At 37.7% G+C, this 19,486-nt stretch overlaps 1 protein-coding gene across 2 annotated transcripts in view; it reads right to left on the minus strand.

Moving 5' to 3' along the window:
- LOC110162245 (short transient receptor potential channel 7) overlaps positions 1 to 13,803 on the minus strand; it is a 48,528-nt gene extending 34,725 nt beyond the window's left edge. Inside the window, exons 1-4 of one of the 2 annotated variants that reach the window (XM_055159321.1) lie at positions 13,319 to 13,803; positions 7,574 to 8,336; positions 3,764 to 3,946; positions 657 to 821 (exon numbers count right to left, since the gene is read on the minus strand). In XM_055159321.1, the coding sequence (XP_055015296.1) occupies positions 657 to 821; positions 3,764 to 3,946; positions 7,574 to 8,336; positions 13,319 to 13,803 (1,596 nt within the window). Of the gene's footprint in view, positions 1 to 656; positions 822 to 3,763; positions 3,947 to 7,573; positions 8,337 to 13,318 lie in introns of those variants that run through there. The other variant, XM_055159322.1, reaches the window with a different exon arrangement.
- Between the last annotated feature and the right edge of the window lie 5,683 nt (positions 13,804 to 19,486).

The raw sequence follows: 19,486 nt of genomic DNA on the forward strand, positions 1-19,486 counted from the left end.
AGACCACATATTTGGAAACAAGCTCACAACCAACATGTAAATATTGGATATCCAAGATACATTTTACAGCAAAACTATTTTAGGGAAAAGCTAAATAAGATTTTTCTGACAAGTGCAAGTGCAAGTATTGCAACTGTGATATTATTTGCAATTTGATAGCTATCAACTGAAACAAATTATATTAGAGACCCATAGCACTACAGAACACTTGCTGACATCTAAAGGTTTGAGGCTTGCAGGTTTTATTTATAGTAATCCAGAATATCTTGTTGCAGAAGAGAGGAGAAAAGTAACAAAATGCCTTCAACTTCTCCAGTTTTTTGGAACAATTACTACGGAATATGCTGGCAGAGGTTGCAATGATACAGCAAATAATCACTTTGTAATTTCCTAATTGTGACTATTCAAAATTGTTATTTTATTCAGTTGTGATCATTATTACAGCCCCATTTAGTTGGCCATAATGGAGCCCATGGTTGGATACCAATCAAGCTGGAGTATTTCATTTTGTTCCCAAGGTTACACTGACAGTCTACTATACACTCCATATTGATTCAAGGACAATCTAGATTCTCCACTTTACCTTTACATGGACAGAAAGCCCAGGGTGAAACTATGGTAACACATGTGTTGTTTTATTCAGTGTGTCTCATTACCTTGCTACATGGCACGATCCAGTAGGCAATAGCCAAAAAGGGCAGCCCCACAGTGACTCCCAGGACGGTCCAGCACTTCACCCCGATGGACTGCTGCCTCAGGCCTGGCAGGTTCTCATACCAGATAGTGAGCAGCTGCTGCTGGCAGTTTGGATGGGCCACAAACTATAAAAAGGTGAGAAGACATATTAGAGAATATTCATATTTTTTTTTATATAGATTTGACATCTAAAACTAGTATTAATAAATATCACTCTGATGTTTTATTCGTTTTATAATTAAGGCTTGTGAAGCTGAAGCATATTCTAACCAAGGCCCTAAGGCAGAGTCCTCAGGTCAATGTTAGTAGCTGTTGATGACGCGCACTGACACACAATCAATATATGACATACAGAGAATAATTCACATTGTAATTATTTAACTGAAAGCAATGCGATATTCAAAGTCTAATTTCAACCAAGACCATAAAACAGGAACATTTTGACAAGATCCAATACCCTGAGGCAAATCAAGGGTGGTGGTTACTTTCCTTAAATCTATAATGATGATGATGGAGAATAGTGGAGAATGTGGTAAGAGTGGAAGGCGCCAAGTAGTGGCATCTTGGCTCTGTTTGAGTTTATCTTTGTTTGTTAGACTGAACCCTTACTGTTTTTGATCTTCATTAATGTTTTGTATTTTACAGGGTTGCTTGTTTTTGGGTGGTTCATTTGTTAAATTGTTAAAACCGATAAATATTTAAATGTCAAAAAATTATAATGCTGAAGAAGGATAAGGCTAATATTAGTATGGGTCTTTTGAATAGCGGTGAGTAATAAAATTTTATTTAATGCATTTGTTCAAGCTAAAGCAGCAACGTAATCAATGCTAATAATCTAGATATGTTGTCCTGTTGTTCTCATGTGTCTTCACATCATTCAAGCTTCACTAATGGAATTTAAAATAACCCAGTGCGATTCTAACACATGAGTGGAGTCAGCCACCTTCACCAGAATTCCTCTCATTGACAACTACTTCTGGTCCCCTATTCCACAATAAGGCAATCAAACACTGACATGACACAATCTGACAGGGACCTTCACATAAACACAACCTGCTGTTTCTATAGCAATCACCAGCCAGCTGCATTGTGGGTAATTAGCACTGGGAATATTGTTTGCCCGCTAATTATGCCTAAATAGATTGTTTACTAACCCGTGCAAATTATTTAAAAGTATACTTACTTATAGAGGATTGTGTATATAAAATGTGAATGATAAATAATTACATAAAAAAAACAACAGGAAAAAGTCATATCTAATACACAATAACATAACTTTTTTATAATAACCCTTTGATACAAACATGTAGGTAACACACGGAGGTGGTGGAATAGGCAAAAGTGCATTCAAGAAAGAGTATCATAAATATAATTAAAACATAATTCATTATGTTACATGTAAAACAATTATGTTGCTGTAATTCAACCTGTACAAACTCAAAACAAATGTATATAAGGAACATGTTTATGAAGAAATTGTTAATATAGGTATGGCACATACAAGCTGACAGGGAAAAACAATCAATGCATAGGGTGTACTGAACAGGATATGAGATAGTGGTCTTTCCATGGAGCCTAGACTCTAGTGGTGATGAAAAATAAACAATAAAACAAAAATAACATAACAGATTGTTGTTCTAGTCTTTCAGTCTAATTTTTCGCTTCCTAACTTTTCTTACAATATTGACATTGACAACATTCATTATAGGAACAAATACATAATATCCCTTATACTTATAATACTAATACTAATTCAAGAAAACTATAGCTCAGAAAGGTCGCAGAGCAGAAGTTGTAGTGGAGTAGAAGGATAGACAAAGAGGATTTACTTTGACATTTGGTCGGACTACCTCTGTACAGCGAGGATTAACTTTGAGACAGGGGCCAGTCTCGTGTTTACTCAAGGTCTTCAGAGAGCTCATGCCTGAGAGCACACACCTTTAATTACAGTCCTGTTGGAACTGTGTGAACTTATGTGTGAAACATATAAGGTAAGTATATGGTAAATATTTACAGTTTGCATGCTCTATTGACTTACAGACAGGTAGTTAAACAATTAACGCAGGGTGCGAGAAATCTATTACGAAGGGGTCACAATTCAAGTCTGGTAAATGGCTCGAGTTCAGAATGGCCTCTACTGCACAAACTTAAAATGCATGTTTGTGTGGGGATGGGGATAAGAGATTTTGAGTGTCAATCCCTGGGTTAATCCACTTTATAATTAATATTAGATTTTGGTCTAGTTTACAGCTGGTTAAGACATGGTTTAAAGGGCCCATATTATGCTATTTTCTGATATTGTAATGTTATAATGTTGTTTCCTCATCAAAAACATGCTTGGAGTTTTGTTTTGTTTCATTCACACATTCTGTTCCACTTGTGATGTCATGTGGTAACACAGGAAGTGCTCCACTGTGTTTTTAAACTCTATGCACCCTCACTAGAATCATGTGGATAAGATCAGTCCTGGAATTGTCAATCTCTACTAAACAGAAGATAAAAGGTAGCTATGAATTTGAAAACTCCTGCTACATGACATCACAAGGTGGAACAGAGCATTTTGAGCTTTCGAGATGTAGTCAGACTAATAACAAAGAATTACTCAAAAATGTGTGAATGCTACAAAATACTCCGGCAGGTATGTTTTTGAGAAGGTAACAACATTATAACATGAATTAAAGCTCACAAGAGTCAATTTTGTGTAGGACTTCAAGTCTTTTTTATTATAATGTTATCAGTCAATTTATATGTTGCTTACAGTATAAGCCGTAATTGACTTAAGATGATTCCAAATTGTACTTAAGTAAGAGTAATTTTAATTTTAAGTATAAAGTAGAAGTCCAAGAAATTACACAAAAGTAAAACTAAACTAAAAGTACTGGGGGAAACTATTACTTAAGTTAAAAGGAGGAAAAACAAATCATATCTGAAGGACGGGCGCTTTAATACTTTCACTGACACAGGAATTTTTTCTTGTGATACTTCTACTTGAGTATTTTTTTGCTTCAGTATATGCACTTTTACTTAACCAAACTGAGTACTTCTTCTACCACTGGCTATATCTCACCTTCTTGACCTCATACTTGATGGCCAGTTTGACGCGGCTGAGGCAGGGTCGGTTGTAGGCACTGGGGGGGCACAGGTCCACGTCTCCGTTGAGGATGGCCTCCACCTCCTCAGTGTCCCGGCACAAGTCCAGCACCCCCACCACAAAGTCCTTACACTGCATGGACAGCTTACGGTAGTCATTCTGAAAGGCACAGAAAATGTATAAGGTGCATAGACAAGTTTCAAGTCTCAGCAGTTTATATGACATTTAATCGGACTGGCTTGATACCAGCAGTCACAGTGGCCCTATGTATGAAACTGCAGTAAAGATAATATGAATATGCATGTAACAATAAAAATTTTTGTGACCATCTAACATAATAAAAAACTATGAAAAATTTACCATGTTTTAATTACAGTAACTTTAAAAGGCCTGAGCTACAACAAATAAATGGCAGAAAAAACAATTATTAGTCTTCAGATCTTATTATATATTGCATAAAAAACAGCAGAAACTTCCCCTATTCCCCTAACTTCCTAGCCTGATTCATCAGCCGGTTTCACTTTGTAGAAACCGTCTGACCTCGCAGTGTTAGAATTTGTTTGCTCGATGGTAGGTGAGTACATTTTTTCATTTAATAAATTTCATTTTATTTGGTCATGATGTATGTAATGCGTCACTAACGGGGCTAACTGGTATATTAAGATTTTCCCAAATACCGTAGAAAGAAGGGCAACAAATTCTTTCCCTTTGATAAAATTTACCAAACATTCTCTTTGTTCTAGCTTTAAATCCTCGATCTCAGGAATTATTGACAACACAGAATATATGGCTCTTCGCTGATTGGCTGGTGCCCGAACTTGCCTTTCCAGGGTTTTTGCAAACAGCCTAGTGTATTCCGATTCCTGACCTAGTCGCTGAAGAGAAATGAAATTGAGTGGAGGCACTAGGTGGTGCCAGCCTGGCTACTAACTTCCCACTATTGCAACAAAAATATACCCGAAAACATATTATTCCAGCTTTCATATACTGAACGAAGTCAATTGTGCCAGGCCTTTATGCATATGAAAGGTAAAACAGCGGCACTCAAATAAGTTAAATATTTGTACTTTTAATATTATTAAATATTTTCTCTTATTCAAGTATGGTAAACACCACTTTTGCATATTGACTATGGTCTTTGGGGGACAAGGACACTTAAACAGTCACTGTATTATCATAACTCTATTTGACCACTGTGATGAATGCACTTGGCCTTCCTATTAGTGGTTTCCATTATTCACCATAAAGACACACTGATTATGGAGCAGATGCATATCTCAGCATTAGCATTAATGAGCTTCTTTACACTGACCTTTTATTATGTTATATTATATTATGTTGGTATATGCTTATCCATACACCATTTATAGTCAATGTTGTTGCCATTTTAGTTTGTGCCTGCAATAGCCACAATAGCACTTTCATTTAAGGTACTTTCTTATTAAATGAGGTTTACCTATGAAAGACAAAATCTAATGTTTATGTTGATGGCCATCTAATAAAACTCATTTGGTGCCAATTTCATTATGCATATTGGTTTATTGTGAGACTGCAAGCTAATCTGGAGCATTGGACTGGTCATTGCAAACAAACATCCTGTACGCCAGCTCCTAATCAGCGATGGTGCCAGACTGCATAAAGAAAAAATGATTCATGAAAACTGCTTGCTTTTCTACTGTGTATATCTAACAAATCTGTGCTGAAGTAAAAATAATTACCAAGGTTTTATGAAAAGTTGTTCTACATCAAATAGTCTGAGGTGAAAGGTGGGTGATAAAAGAATTAATATAAATTAACAAGATAAGACCCTGTGAGGATGTGCCAATGTGGAGAGATTTTAAAACTGTGATTCAGAGCTTTTACTCATGCTAACACAGAGCGTATGTACCCTCCCCCTCCTCTTGGTCATGTCTGTGTGAGAGTCAGATTTAACCACACAGGTAGGTGAACCTCAGGAGAATCAGATAGCTTTACATAGTTAACTCTTAAAGCCAATACAAGTGTGAGTTCATAAATCATGATAAAATCGAGATTACTACCAAGGCTCTGAGCAATTCACTATATGACTTTTTTCCCATATTGCTCACCTATGAAATTGATTCACACAGTTAAACTGGGAACCAACTCTGCCCTTTAGGGACACGAAGGGGAAAAAAAAAACATTATTTGGTATATTTTCCCTTAAGGTGTGGGAGAAATAAAATACTATGCTATCTCATGCATTTTACAATTCCTTTAGGAGTGCAGTAACAGGACGGTATGTTTAGCGATGTTTCCATAATCGATAGTATTTACCCTTTGAGTGACTTGAGAGGTACACACTCACTGACACACACACACTCACTGACACACACACGTGAAAATCCAATCATAATTCACAAAATGTGGCTGCTGCCCCAGGCGTGAGATAAAGGGAAGGAGTAGTGTTGTGAGATTGAAAATGGAGACAGAGCCGAGTGAGAGTGTTACAGATGAGTGAGCGGAGGGACAGGCACACAGGGATGGGGCAGGCCAGGAGCTGTGCTGTCAGTGGACTGGCAGGACCACCATGGACACACAGCATGCCTCATTTTACAGCACTGTTGGTTAGACATGGGAGGAAACAAAATACTTTTACATTTAGCTGAGGCTTGGGGAAAAATGTACTTGGTATGTGAGTGTGTATTTTGCTTAAGACATGTAGTGCCGTATGTAGTAACAGCAGCACTATAGTAAAAGCTGTATGATAAAAGATAATATTTTTTGTCATGCAAGTAGCAATAAGCAAAGGTAGTAGTAACAGTAATTTTGCATTCTTTTTACAGTGAATATTGATATTTGTTTGTCAATCTGAGGGACTCATCTCAAACATTCATAGACTACTTTTACTGTGCCTTATGGGAAACTAGAATAGAGGCTTAAAACATAAGCAGTTTGAAGATAAACACTAGAGAAGCTTTTACCTTCTCTCTCAGGAACAATTTAACATGCTCAGCCTGTGTTGTTACTAGAATTATAACAAAAATCATGGTTGGACTTGATTTATTAATTCAAAATTCAACAATGGCTGACTTTAACCTTGGAAAAAATTGGTAACATCTTCCTTCACCATCTGATGATAAGTCGACAAATATTTAGCCATTGTGTTTAAATGTCACTTTTCCCAATTATATGCTACTTTCATGAGATTTTAAGTGTCAAATTCAGACAAATTTTTTTATTACCGAATGTTGCATCATATTTTAAAGTTATTTATACAGAGGGAAACAAATAAAATGTTAGATGTAGGAGTGATAATGAGATGGTAATGAGACAGATGAGCTCTAGCACTTGTGCGCTCCCTCAGGTGAGCCCTTCTTATTAACTTTTCAGCAGACAGGGAACTGAATGACAAGCAGAGGGGACAAACGACAAACACAGGGCTGAAAAAAGACGACAGTGAGGTGTGGGAAAATCTACATGCTGTAGGACAAATTGGAGATAACAGACAGCAGCTTTTTTATGTAAGATAACATAATCAGAATTGATGACTATTCCTATTGCTAAAAGCATTCAAAAAGACCCATTTTGATATACATGAGTCACATGTTGACACAGTACGAGAGAAACATTTAAGTAGTTTTATGGATTTTTCCAACATAAAATGTGACTTTTCACACTGTCAAGATAGTGTCAGCTGACTAGAAAATCATTACATCGCATAATGTCTTTCTTTATTTCAGTCAATTAGTATGAACTATATTGTAAATAAGAGTAAAACTAATCTGACTTTTTCCTTTTTAAGAATACAAGTGAAAAGAGTTGTACCTTAAACTCAGTCTCGATGTTGGCCAGTCTTGCCAGTTCATTGCTGAGCTCCAAGGCAGTTAGCACAGGGTCCTCACTGCTCAAGGACAGGTACGCAGCGCTGGCCAGTCCTTTATAAGCATTCATCCTGGAGCGTGAGTGACTGAAAGAGTCCTTCTTCTGCTTGTCCAAGCACTCGTCACACTTACAGAAGTAGTCATGGGGCCTCTCTATGCGAGCCCCTTTAGTCAACAGGATGTGCACTATCTCATACTCCTGACAGTGAGCAGCCAGTATGATTGGGGTGATGTCATGGGAAAAACGTGTCCCATCTTCATCATAGGCGTAAAAGTCATCGTCACGCATTTCCTGCTCTATTGGGCACACTGCCAGGCGCAGACCCCCTCCAAATGCTGAGTGTGCCAATATAGCCTCCACAATGCGAACATATCCTTTGGAAATAGCTAAAAGCAGACCGTCACCTATTCTTGCCAAACCTTCTTTCTTTAGTAAAAGTTCTGTCACTTCCAGGTGTTCGTTTCCTACGGCCAGCTGCAATGCATTCTGGCCCATGTAGTCCACACAGTTGAAGTTCAGAGTTTTGGACTCTTCCAGCATTTTACGCACTACAGGGATATTTCCATATTCAGCAGCGTCTAGGAATCGCTCCTCTTCTGCAGTGAGCGCAGACCCTCGCTCATTAAACATGTAGGCCGGGCCGCGCACAGCCTGGCGACGCCCTTTCTCCCGCAGTGTGGTGTGCCTCCGGTGCATGGCCTCCACCCTGCAAATGGAAAAACACGTGTGTTACTGGGGGCTAATAAGATGGTGGGAGGAAGTGGAAAGTGACATATAAGAACAAAGCACTCAAGTGGAAAAGACAGCTGGATCATTAGAATCCATGACAGTAGGCTTAACCAGAAAATTAACTAATTACTGTTATTTAATGGATGGTGGGCGGATGTGGACCAACAAAAAAGGCAAGACAAGTCAGGGACACGTCAGACAACCCAGAGGACAACTAAAGAAGTGGTGATAAATCTGCCCCTAGATCTATGCACAACAATACAGGTCAAAGCTCACCACAAGACCAACCAAGGCCAGCCTCTGATTGACAGTATTGAAATTATGCTTTTGACTTCATTGGCATCACAATGACAAACTCCAATCAGTGGCTGCCAATGTTAGTCCTATCTAAAAATCTGAATATGTTCCACTGAATTCAGAAGGTGGCTTTCTACTTAAAGGTCCTATATTAAGCAAAATGCACTCTTGTGAGCTTTAGGTCATGTTATAATGTTACCTCCTCAAATACATGTTTTGTTTCATACACTCATGTTTGCATAACCCTTTATTATTAGTCTATCTCCATCTCCAAAATGCTCTGTTCCACCTTGTGATGTCATGTAGCAGTAGTTTTCAAGTTAACCGCTACCTTTTACCCTTTGTTCAATAGACACTGGCAATTATAGGGCTTAAATCATCCAAATGATTCTACTAAAGGTGTATGGAGTTTCAAAATACACTGGAGCACTTCCTGTATTACCACATGACATCACAAGGTAGAATAGAGAGTTTTTTGTTTCAGAAAAACAGCCTAAATATGCAGGATGTGTGTGTTAAATATGTGTGAATGAAACAAAACACAATTTCAGGGATGTTTATGATGAGGTAACAGCATTATAACAGGAAATAGTGCGATATGGGCTCTTTAAAAATTGCAAATGACAAAGCATGCCATGACCCAGCAGGACAGAACAGCTGAACTTCCACATCAGTATCTATGTGCACTGTAATGACTTTTGTGGGAGCGTAACACATTTTACCAGGTGTCTGTAGACTTTTTTTCACAGAATAGGATTCTTGTGAGTCTTATCTAGCACAGCTCTTTGTGAAGAAATTCTCCCAGAGGTGAAATATGAGAGGGAACAAAGACCAGAGGCTTCTTGTAGTGTAAAGTGGCATCAGTCTGGGCATTTAATGTAAAAAAAATATTGTTAAATTAATATTCAAATCACTTTTCTCTTATTTAAAAGCTCTGAAAAAGTGAGATCATTAAGTAGGACATCACAAGAATGTGAAATCTCCATTGGGCTTTTAGGGCAATTAGTGGACTAAAGAATGTATCAAATTCAATCTTAAATTGGCAAATTCCATGACTGCAACTAGTAGAATATCTTTTACTTTTTTTTTACTATGTATGTATGTATTAAGAAACCTGTTAACCTTGTATAAGACTTTTTAAATGCAAATGATTATTGGTAGTTAATAAGTCAGTATTTCTTTGTGCACATTCTGAGTCCAGCTAAATGACGATGGTTGTAGCAGGAGGGAACTGCCATAAAGACACTGCCAAATCAAAACAGACATGTGTATGATATGCTTATGCCCCAGAAAGAAAAGTCAAACAAAAACAGGATGTTTTATTCAATCAAAAGTATTATCTATAAGCTTGCCGACTACATCAATACAACACCCTATTTTCTTTCCTTGAATTGGTTAGTGACCTCCAACCGAACTATTACAAAAGCAGACTGGCATTTCTAGTTATAGAGCTACTTGTAATTCTAGTCACTTTGGAGGCATATGTTGTGTGCGTGGCTCTACGCACTGGACAGAGAAAGTAAAAAGGTGAAAATGGAAATGCGTTCATGGTGAAAATATTCCCCGGGGGTGTTAGAGGATGGAGGAAGTGAGAAGATGAAGAGAGGAGCCGGCCAAGGCTCTGCAGGATGAGGAGGCCACGAACTGCAATGTAACATTGCATTGTCAGTGTGATTAAGGGTATAAAAGATTTACACAATAAGTATAGTTTCCCTTGGGCTGTCAGTCTTTCACAGTAATGAATGCACAGTATGGAAAGGGTAATGCAACTTAGGGAACAGATATAGAGACAAATGTGTTAAGAAAGCAAAACCAGACAAGCCCAATTATTCTGAATTTAATGACCAACAGTCACGTGGAAAAGAGGAATGAGTTCAATATTTTAATTAAATATAAACTAATATTTAAAATTTATGAAAAAATAACAATATTGTTTAATTTTTTTGGTTGTTTTTTTCAAACATTCAACTTTCTTAAATTTTTGTCAGACTATAAGCAATAATTGCATTTTCTCATAGGTTTCACTATATGCCGATCTGATCAGTTTGGTCCAATGCCCTTTGTGCCTAAAAAGGACACTATTCATTAAACTGCATACTTAACAATCACCAATAACAACCTAACTATATCATTTACATACAGTCAACTGTTTATATAGAACATTTTATATTGCATTATGCATAAGACCACTGCCTATGCAATCCTGTAAACAATAGAATAGTTCAAATAAAAGCAGAGACAGCCTGGCTGCAAGCCCATTTAGATAACCTCATAGCCATGTAATGAATAGCTACATTCCATCTTTTTCTATCTCCTCTTCCATCTATCACTGACCATTTAAGATGCTGATCTGAGAACACAAGTTAGTTGCATCATGTTTTTGCAACATTAGAGTCAGGAAAAAGATGGAGATAAATGCACACCAACAAAGTGTATTTCATACTGTTATGCTATTAAGTGAGCCATGTTTTGAATGGTCCTGGCCCAGACTGATGCTTGGGCATCATTTGTGTTAAAGGCGGCCTGTATGTCTTTGCATGGCCACAGGTCCAGGGACAAGGGTTTGATATGTGAGCAACTGATATCACCTAAACATAACAATTATTTCTTAAAAATCCAAATTGTACGTGAATTATACATTTAAATTATAAGGTGCATCTCAGCAGTTCAAGATGTTTAGTAATTCCAAGTTTGTGGTGCTTTGAGACCAACCTGGCCAAAGCTAGAGAAACACCAACTACTTCAAGTTTACTGTTTATTGTCAGCCTTTTATGGGTTTATATACATTGTGTATGAATAAATGAGAAAAAGCCCTTGCTAACATGCATTAGCTTTGTTTTGCTAAGCATGTCAGCTCAAGTTGCTATCAATGAAAATGCGGCAGTTTATCACAGGAAGTGTTTGGCGAGAAATTATTATTTTCTGCTTAGATTTGTTTTACCTTGTTTTCATCTCAGCTGCGTTCTCGCTTAACCAATCATCTCGCTCAGCTGTATAGCTCTTCTTTAGCTAAAATCACACCAGTAGCCAGGCTGCTTTGTAAAGTATATACCCAAATGTGTGCTACTTGCATGCTAATACACATTTCCTGATTATCGGACAATATAAGAGCATATAATTAGATGCAGCTGGCACGCAATGGAGATATTCTGACCTCATGAGCAGCTTATACAGTGTATCTGTACTGGGGCAAAACAGATTTTGCTCAGATACATGAGGAAAAAAAATGCACAGGCCCTTTAATCTAACAACAGTAAATGGCACTATGTTAAAAAAGCACTGTGCAAATAGTGTTCACATGGAAAATGGCAAATCAATCTTAAATAATTGTGTGATGAATAGTAACACTGAGTTATAGAGTTACATTAAATTAAGATGACTTCAACATGCATGAATCAAAATACAATTACAAGTGGGTTAATAATGAGAGGAATACATCGTAGTAGGACAATTACTCAAATTCAAAAGAAAACAGGGTACAAGCAGTGGAACTGCAATATGCACTTCCAGAAATCCACCAAAATTCAAAACAATTAAGTCTGTCATTATTTTTCAGTAATTTGGCTAACTTCCAACTTTGAAAGGAAGAGAAGAAAATAACATCTGAGCACACCAACATGTTCACAGGACTTGGTGATGATTTTACACTTAATCAGATTTTGTGGGTAGTGTCTGAGTGGCACCCACAACTCTCTCTCTCTCTCTCTCTCTCTGTTTCAATATTCTTTCAAGCTGCAAATTGCAAATTGCACAGATCAAAGGTAGTGTCCACAGCACATTTCAGACATGTTCATGTTCCAGGAGATACAGTCCATACTTTCTCCTCATTCTGGGCCTATAAAACTCAACTCTGGCAAATGAAAGCAGCAGAACAGGGCAGATCAAAGAGCAGACACTGGGTCTGCTATTCTCAATATGTGATCGTCAAGCCTGGCAGGGCAACATGAATATCCATTATCTGTCTTTGTCTATTACACGAGACAGCTCTGGTGCACTCGGCCTTCAAGTGCTTATAATTAAACATATGGAAGAGTTACAAAGGGACTGCAAAATGGCATCCGGTTCCCATCAGGCTTTAGTGATTGTGTGTTTGTAATTAAAGTTGTATTGTTTTGATGTCTTGGCTGTAACCAGTTTCTTTAGTTTACTTCCTGACAGGCTTTGTTCACACTTCTATCTCTCCTCAGAGTACATCCCTGTCGACTGATTATGCATTCATGCAAAGGAACCAATCAAGTGCCTTCTCAACACAAGGGTAAACTCCTTTAACCCAGCCCCCATCATATTCTGAAAGTATATGTCACATGGCATGCATACTATAATAGGCTATACGTCATCTTGTACAAGTAATTTAGTAATAGTTACAGAATATGCATTTTGGTTAAAATGCCTGTGAAATGTTAAATGTTGTTTGCACTTGCCTTATCAATTTTCAGTTGCAGTAAAAGCTCAAAGACACTAAACCTTAGCTCTTTGAGAGCTTATAAGCTACATGTAAATACAGCTGATTCAATATGAATTTTGGCTGCTTTACTGACAGAACAAGTGGCTTATGTTCAGAATGAGTTTACTGGCTGTATGTGGTCATTCAAACCAGTCTTGTGTTTTCTGATAAATTTTGTTTGGGTACAGTTTTATGATTAAAAGTTGTGGTTAACTCACGTTTGGCGGCTTTCTGTTCTGAAGTCTGTGTCTATTTGCTCCCCACCATAGTGATTTCCGTAGTCCGACAGCTCCGGGCCACGGTGCAATCTCTGTCCGCGGTGCTGAAAGCGCTCCGCATTCGCCGCGCCACGACCTCTCCATTTGGGAAACGGGTCATCATAGTGGTCATATACCGCATTTAAACGCACATCCTGCCGCGAAGCAATAGGACAGCTTGTGTCATCAGTGGACTGATGGAACTTTGGAGGTGTAAATTGTGTGGAGTAGTCCGGGTCCTTGCTCTCTAATGATGGGTTGAGGCACTCCGGAGAAGCGAGATACGGTGGGTCCGTATCTCCAAGCAGCGGTGAGGCGGAGGAGCAGAGGTCCAGGGGCCGCGGAGAGGAAGGAGATCCTCGGGGATGACTGAGGGACCGCGGCGAGGAGGGAGACTCCGAGAGACGCGCTCTCCCACCATCGCTTTCTTCTCCTTCGTCAGACATGAGGGGATTTCCTGAGCAACATAAACGCTACTTTAAAGGATTTGAGCGATGAAAATTGAACGGCGCTAGTCAAAGTTTCAGCAGCACAAGTTTGTAGTGTGCTGCGCTGTAACGAGCAGCCCAGCCGCCTCCCCCGCCACCGAAGAGCGCTCACTAATTAAAGAGCACCCAGAGAGCGTGCGCAACAAGCTGCCCCTTTCAAAATGGACGGGAACGGGCTAAGACACATAACTGGCTTCCCTTCAAAGCACTGACTTGCGTGACTTAAACGACAAATGTCCCTCAAAGCAGCTAATTATTTAACTGACAGTATGTATCTATTTGTGAGGCTTAACACTACTAAAGCCTTTCTAAATAAATAGGGCTATTTTGTTTTCAGTTCAATTATTCAATGAAAAGTTAATCTTTTAATTGCAAGTGATAGTTACTGAAATAGTTGTATTCACGGTGTGAGATTAGACAAACCTCTGTGTAAATAGGTCAAATGGCCATAATAATAGAGGCTACATATTTGGAACAGAAGGCTGCAGTGGGGGGGCTAACCAGCCCACCTGTAGTAGTCCAATCAGCTCTAATTATGTTAGGTCTTCAGAGAACAAACAATTGATTATTTAGAGTTGCCTTTGTTAGACAGGAGTGGTAGATCTGTTGAATATTTATAATGCAAATCTCTTATAGTCTTTGTACTTAAACATAAAATAAATAATACACTTTTATAATACATTTCACCCAACAAGTTTGCAGTAAAAGAGACATCTCTTAATTAGATTATCGGGCCTATTAGCAGTAATGGCGACTTCATCCACCTCCATACATACACAATGGACAATCCCAGAGAAGCTCTTTGATGTGTCCCTATTATACACCACCATACACACACTGTTAATCGCTGCAGATTAAAACATGTCATACAGAACAAACAGTAGTTTAACATTTAAAAAGAGCAACACTGAATAAAACACCAAATCAATGTGATGGATTAGATGCTCTGTATAGATATATTAGGTATTTTACATTTAAAAGGGCAAATTCTATTAACCTCTGCAACACATGAGTGCTTGCTTACAGCTTCAAGCCCTATTGTTCATTTCTTTACACATAGATTAATCATTTTAGGGATGGAGCTTGCTTTTTAATTTTCTTCTATTTTCTTCCACTTAATGTTGAGGGTTTGGGGCAAGTCAGTGGCCAGATAGTCACAGCAGGCATAGTAGAGACACAGACAATCACTTGTGGTTACATTCACTTAATTCACTTCATTCACTTAAAGCATTTTAGGTTCTCCAATTACCCTATAATTGATCATGATATATTGTATTTGAAGGCATGGGTGACTTTTACCTATACTTGTCCCTATGAAGATGTCACTGGTTTGCCTGGAATGTGCCACAGTATGACATATACATACTGTGAGCGGCATCATCTGTCAATGGACATAGATAAATTGAATGCCATGCTGGGGAATATTTTTGACATAGCACCTTTAAACACATGTTGACCCATGAGATAGACAGAATGTACATGCCCAGTCCAAGAAATAACTCTACAGCCTTTTTTACTTCTCTTCTGAAATGTATTCGAGCAACCAAATGGAAAAGGCTTAAAATAAACTCTAGAATAAGCACTTATGTCTCCATCATTTATAACAAAGTACAGTACATTTTCTGCACAATGTGACCTTGAATTAACATGCAATATCAAATATGCTTTAGTTTCTCAGCCTGCTTTGCATATCCTTTCAGACACATGACCTCCAATAAAGAATTACAGCTAAGATTAACGTGGGGCAGAAAAGAACACTGTTGTGTTGTTCTTCAGGTCAAGAGTCACTTCAAGGTGGATGTGGTGGAGGCAGTGATATGAATGAGTCGTTGAATGATTTAAATCTCCCTGTCTCTGGTCAGGAGTGAGAGGAGGCTATGGACCTTACAGAGGTTAAACAAAAGACAGACAGTTGTTTGCTAAGGGAAGTTTTGGTTCACCACATTACACAGGTCATTCTTGGGACATAATGATAAAGCCAAGGGAAACACATCTAAACTAGTGTCAGTCATGCAGTATACACAGGAAAATATCAAATTTGGGGAGTCTAAGAACTAACTTTTAGCCTTTTTTTATATGAATGAATATAAAAACAATACAATATTTTATAGTGTATTAAAGATGTACCATGTAGGTATCATCTCATTGGAGAAAAGGTTTTGTATCCTCTACCTAAAACTTACAGAGTGCCTTATTAATGTTGTAAATTTTCTCAAGCATTCTGGTTTACTTAGTTTTTTACTTCAGTCAGCTTTCCCCAAAATCTCTCATTCCAATCAAAGAAATTGCAGCAGGTGCACCTCCTGATGTGGTGAAGTCTCTCACTGTGCACTGCATGTTAACTTTCAAACAACCCCTTGTGATAAATTATCAATTTGTGGACAGAAAAAGATGTCCAGAAACCTGAATGTCTGTACACCATCATAACCAAATACACAAGAGCCTGACAGGACACATTGTTACCTCATTCTACAAAATCCGTGACTGACCTTACTTAGGATTCTGCATCATAGTGCAGTCCTCACCCAAAATCAATTATTTGTCACTTGCTCCCTTGAGGCCTTAGCAGCCAAAGATGAGAACCTCTCAATGTTGATGCAAATGGATCTTTTTACTGCACATTCCTTTCATTGCATTATTAACAAACTCTAATTTGTCACCTCTCCAATGATCCCTGTTGGCAGCTTAGTCACTTCTGTTGTGCAGTCTGCCAAAAGGCGTTTGTCCTCCCATGGCTGGGAACAGCAGATGTAGTGGTGAGGAAATGCCAGCTCACTATAGTGGAAATAAACTTTGCTACTGCTTGCAGAGGTGTTTAATAATGTTTACTGGGGTTTTACTCAACAGTGGAGAAACAGACGGATGGAAAAAAAAAAGCCTTGAATATTTGATATCACAGAAGAAAAATAAAGCTGGTCAGTCATGTGTTTCTAAGATTGCAAAATTTGAAATTGTAATTTTTCCTTTCAAAAATAGACTATGTTCCAGTCAATTTCTGTTATAATATAAAATCAGACACAAAATAAAGAACACTTAATGAAAGCGATTAATCAGAAAATAGGGCAATTACAAACTGAATTATCACTAATGCAATCAGCTGTATCTATGTAATTTCCTTTTCCATATATTTTTTTTTACCTTTACAATAGGCTACCTTAATTCAGTCCGAGGTTTGGGTCTGGGGCAAGAATACTTTAGAAAATACATTTTGGTTAAAGTTTACTTACTGGAGTATGCTGAATCATCAATGAATATTTCGAAAACTAATTAATAAAACTCTTCTATTCAATCAGAAAGTTTAAACCATTTCTATAGTTTTCCTCTATTGTGTCTCTGATTTCTTGTCATATTGGGATTTACAGCCTCCTGTCATTCAGAGAGGTGTTCATGGCTGCTACTTGATCGCACCATGTTTGGAGATTCTATTGTTACCTCTGGGTGTACAGAGGCATGGACTGTGAAGAGTGAAAGCTCACTCATGTTTGGATGATGTTAGGTTTTAGTTCTACAGGGAAGACTGGGTAACTTCAAAGTATTGTAGTTGCAAATATTGAAGGACAGTAATAAAATATTTATTTAGCTACTGACCGCAGGTTTATGCAGTCTTTTGCAATTCAACAATACTGAGACCTTGACTATGAACATTGCCTGGAAGCACAGGAACCTTCATTTGATGTTTCGCTTCTGGGCTCAAAAAAGCAAATCCTATATTGCCTTCTACTACGCAGAGTAGGGCTACTCAATATATAAACAACTGTGATAACAATATTGTTGCACTATTTGTAATATACTTTTTGAGTCAGCAAGAGATCTTTCTGTATATATGTATTTTCTTGCTATATCAATGACTGCGGTCACCAGTATTGCAATAAAAATATTTTATGATGTAGGTTTTACTTCAAATGTACACTTTAATCGAACTTTTATCATGCATTTTGGCTTTCTATACATTAACTTGCAACCCCATTAAAATAAAAAAAAATATTGTTGACTTGAAGGTCCTATATTATGCAAAGTTGATTCTTATGAGCTCTTTGCCATATTATAATCACCTCAAAAACATGCCTCGAGTTATGTTTTGTTTCATTCACACATATTTGAATAATCCTACATTATTAGTCTGTCTACATCTCTAAATCTTAAAATGCTCCATTCCACCTTGTGATCTCATGAAGCAGTAGTTTACAGATAACTTTAGTTCAGTTGAGATTGGCAATGCCAGGGCTGAAATTATCCAAATGATTCTAGTGAAGGGGTATGGAGTTTAAAAACCCAGTGGACCACTTCCACATGATTTCGCAAGGTGGAACAGAGCATTTTCTATTTGAGAGAAGAATTCTGGTGTGTTTAATATACTTGCGATATAAAAACAAATGTTGAAATGCTGTCTGGAGCTCTCACTGTTCCTGTGTGTGCTAAAATATTTCTGGCCTGGCCTTAAGTATTTCAGGTGATTGCCTATCTTTACAAATGTGTCACTGGTGCCTCATTTTGACAAGATATTAAAAAATCAATGGGTGAGTGCCCAAGCCAATCACTCAAATAATTGCATTGGCCCTTTGATCAATTATCTGTCAGGTTGTGAATCTTAGTTGCTACCCCCTGAAAAATTCTCATATCAATATTTCCCCAAAGACGTCACTATTTAGTCCCTTTCACATTCCTCATTCATTTGTGTGGATACGTTGGCTTCTACACTGTAATAGCAAGCACAAATTGAATCCAATATACCCTCCATGCATATTTTATTGCCAGAGCACAACATGAGCAAAATTGGAGTGCTTAAAGTTTTATTATGTACAATACAGCTACTGTGGTATGATGAATGACTGGTGACAGAAGATTTAATGAGCTATTTTTTCAAAATAACTATTATTAAAGATATCAGTCTATGTGTGTAATATAGCCAGATTAAAATTACAGTTCAATATTTTTATATGTAACAAATATTCAAATTCATGCAAATAAATGCGCAGGGGATTGCTCTCTAGTCAAGTGGTTCTACTATCATCTAAAAAATGAAAACTATTTATGCTCCAGCAGACCTGATTTTGCTGTGCAGACCACTGGCCATATTTTTTATTTCAGAAGAGTAACTCTGGAGCGGAGCAGCCCATGGAGTTGGAGTAGACATGTACATTTGTTTAGAGAGCTATGGCCATTACTAATATTACATCATGCTGTGCCTCAGTGCATCCAATTCATCCTCACCTTGACACACAGTTTAGAGCCATTATTGGGAGTGATGTTGGGGGATAGCCCCTTAGCTCTGCAGGGTTGGGTTACCTTGACTTGAAATAACCCAAATCAGCGGATGGTGAATCTAATCTGAACTTGAAAGATAATTAATTTACAAATTTGAATAGAAATGGTTTTCTCATGGTCACATGGAAATTATTATTATTTTTTTGTTTGTATGTACTAAACTGCTGAATTTCAAATTGTGGCTTTCACAGCTTGGTAGCTTTGATTTGTATTTCACTGCAAACTTTATTTATGGGGGGGTTCTCAAAGTATGGGACTAGTACAGATGGTGGTAAACACACAGCTCTTACGTCATACACAATTCCAGGCATTTGGAATTGCTACACTGAATTAGTACAGATTTTATTATTTTTTGCTTTCACTTTAAATTACTGTT

The sequence above is a fragment of the Boleophthalmus pectinirostris genome, unplaced genomic scaffold (assembly GCF_026225935.1).
Source record: "Boleophthalmus pectinirostris isolate CB_2022bp ecotype Guang Dong unplaced genomic scaffold, ASM2622593v1 HiC_scaffold_23, whole genome shotgun sequence".
Classification (NCBI taxonomy): Eukaryota; Metazoa; Chordata; class Actinopteri; order Gobiiformes; family Gobiidae; genus Boleophthalmus; species Boleophthalmus pectinirostris.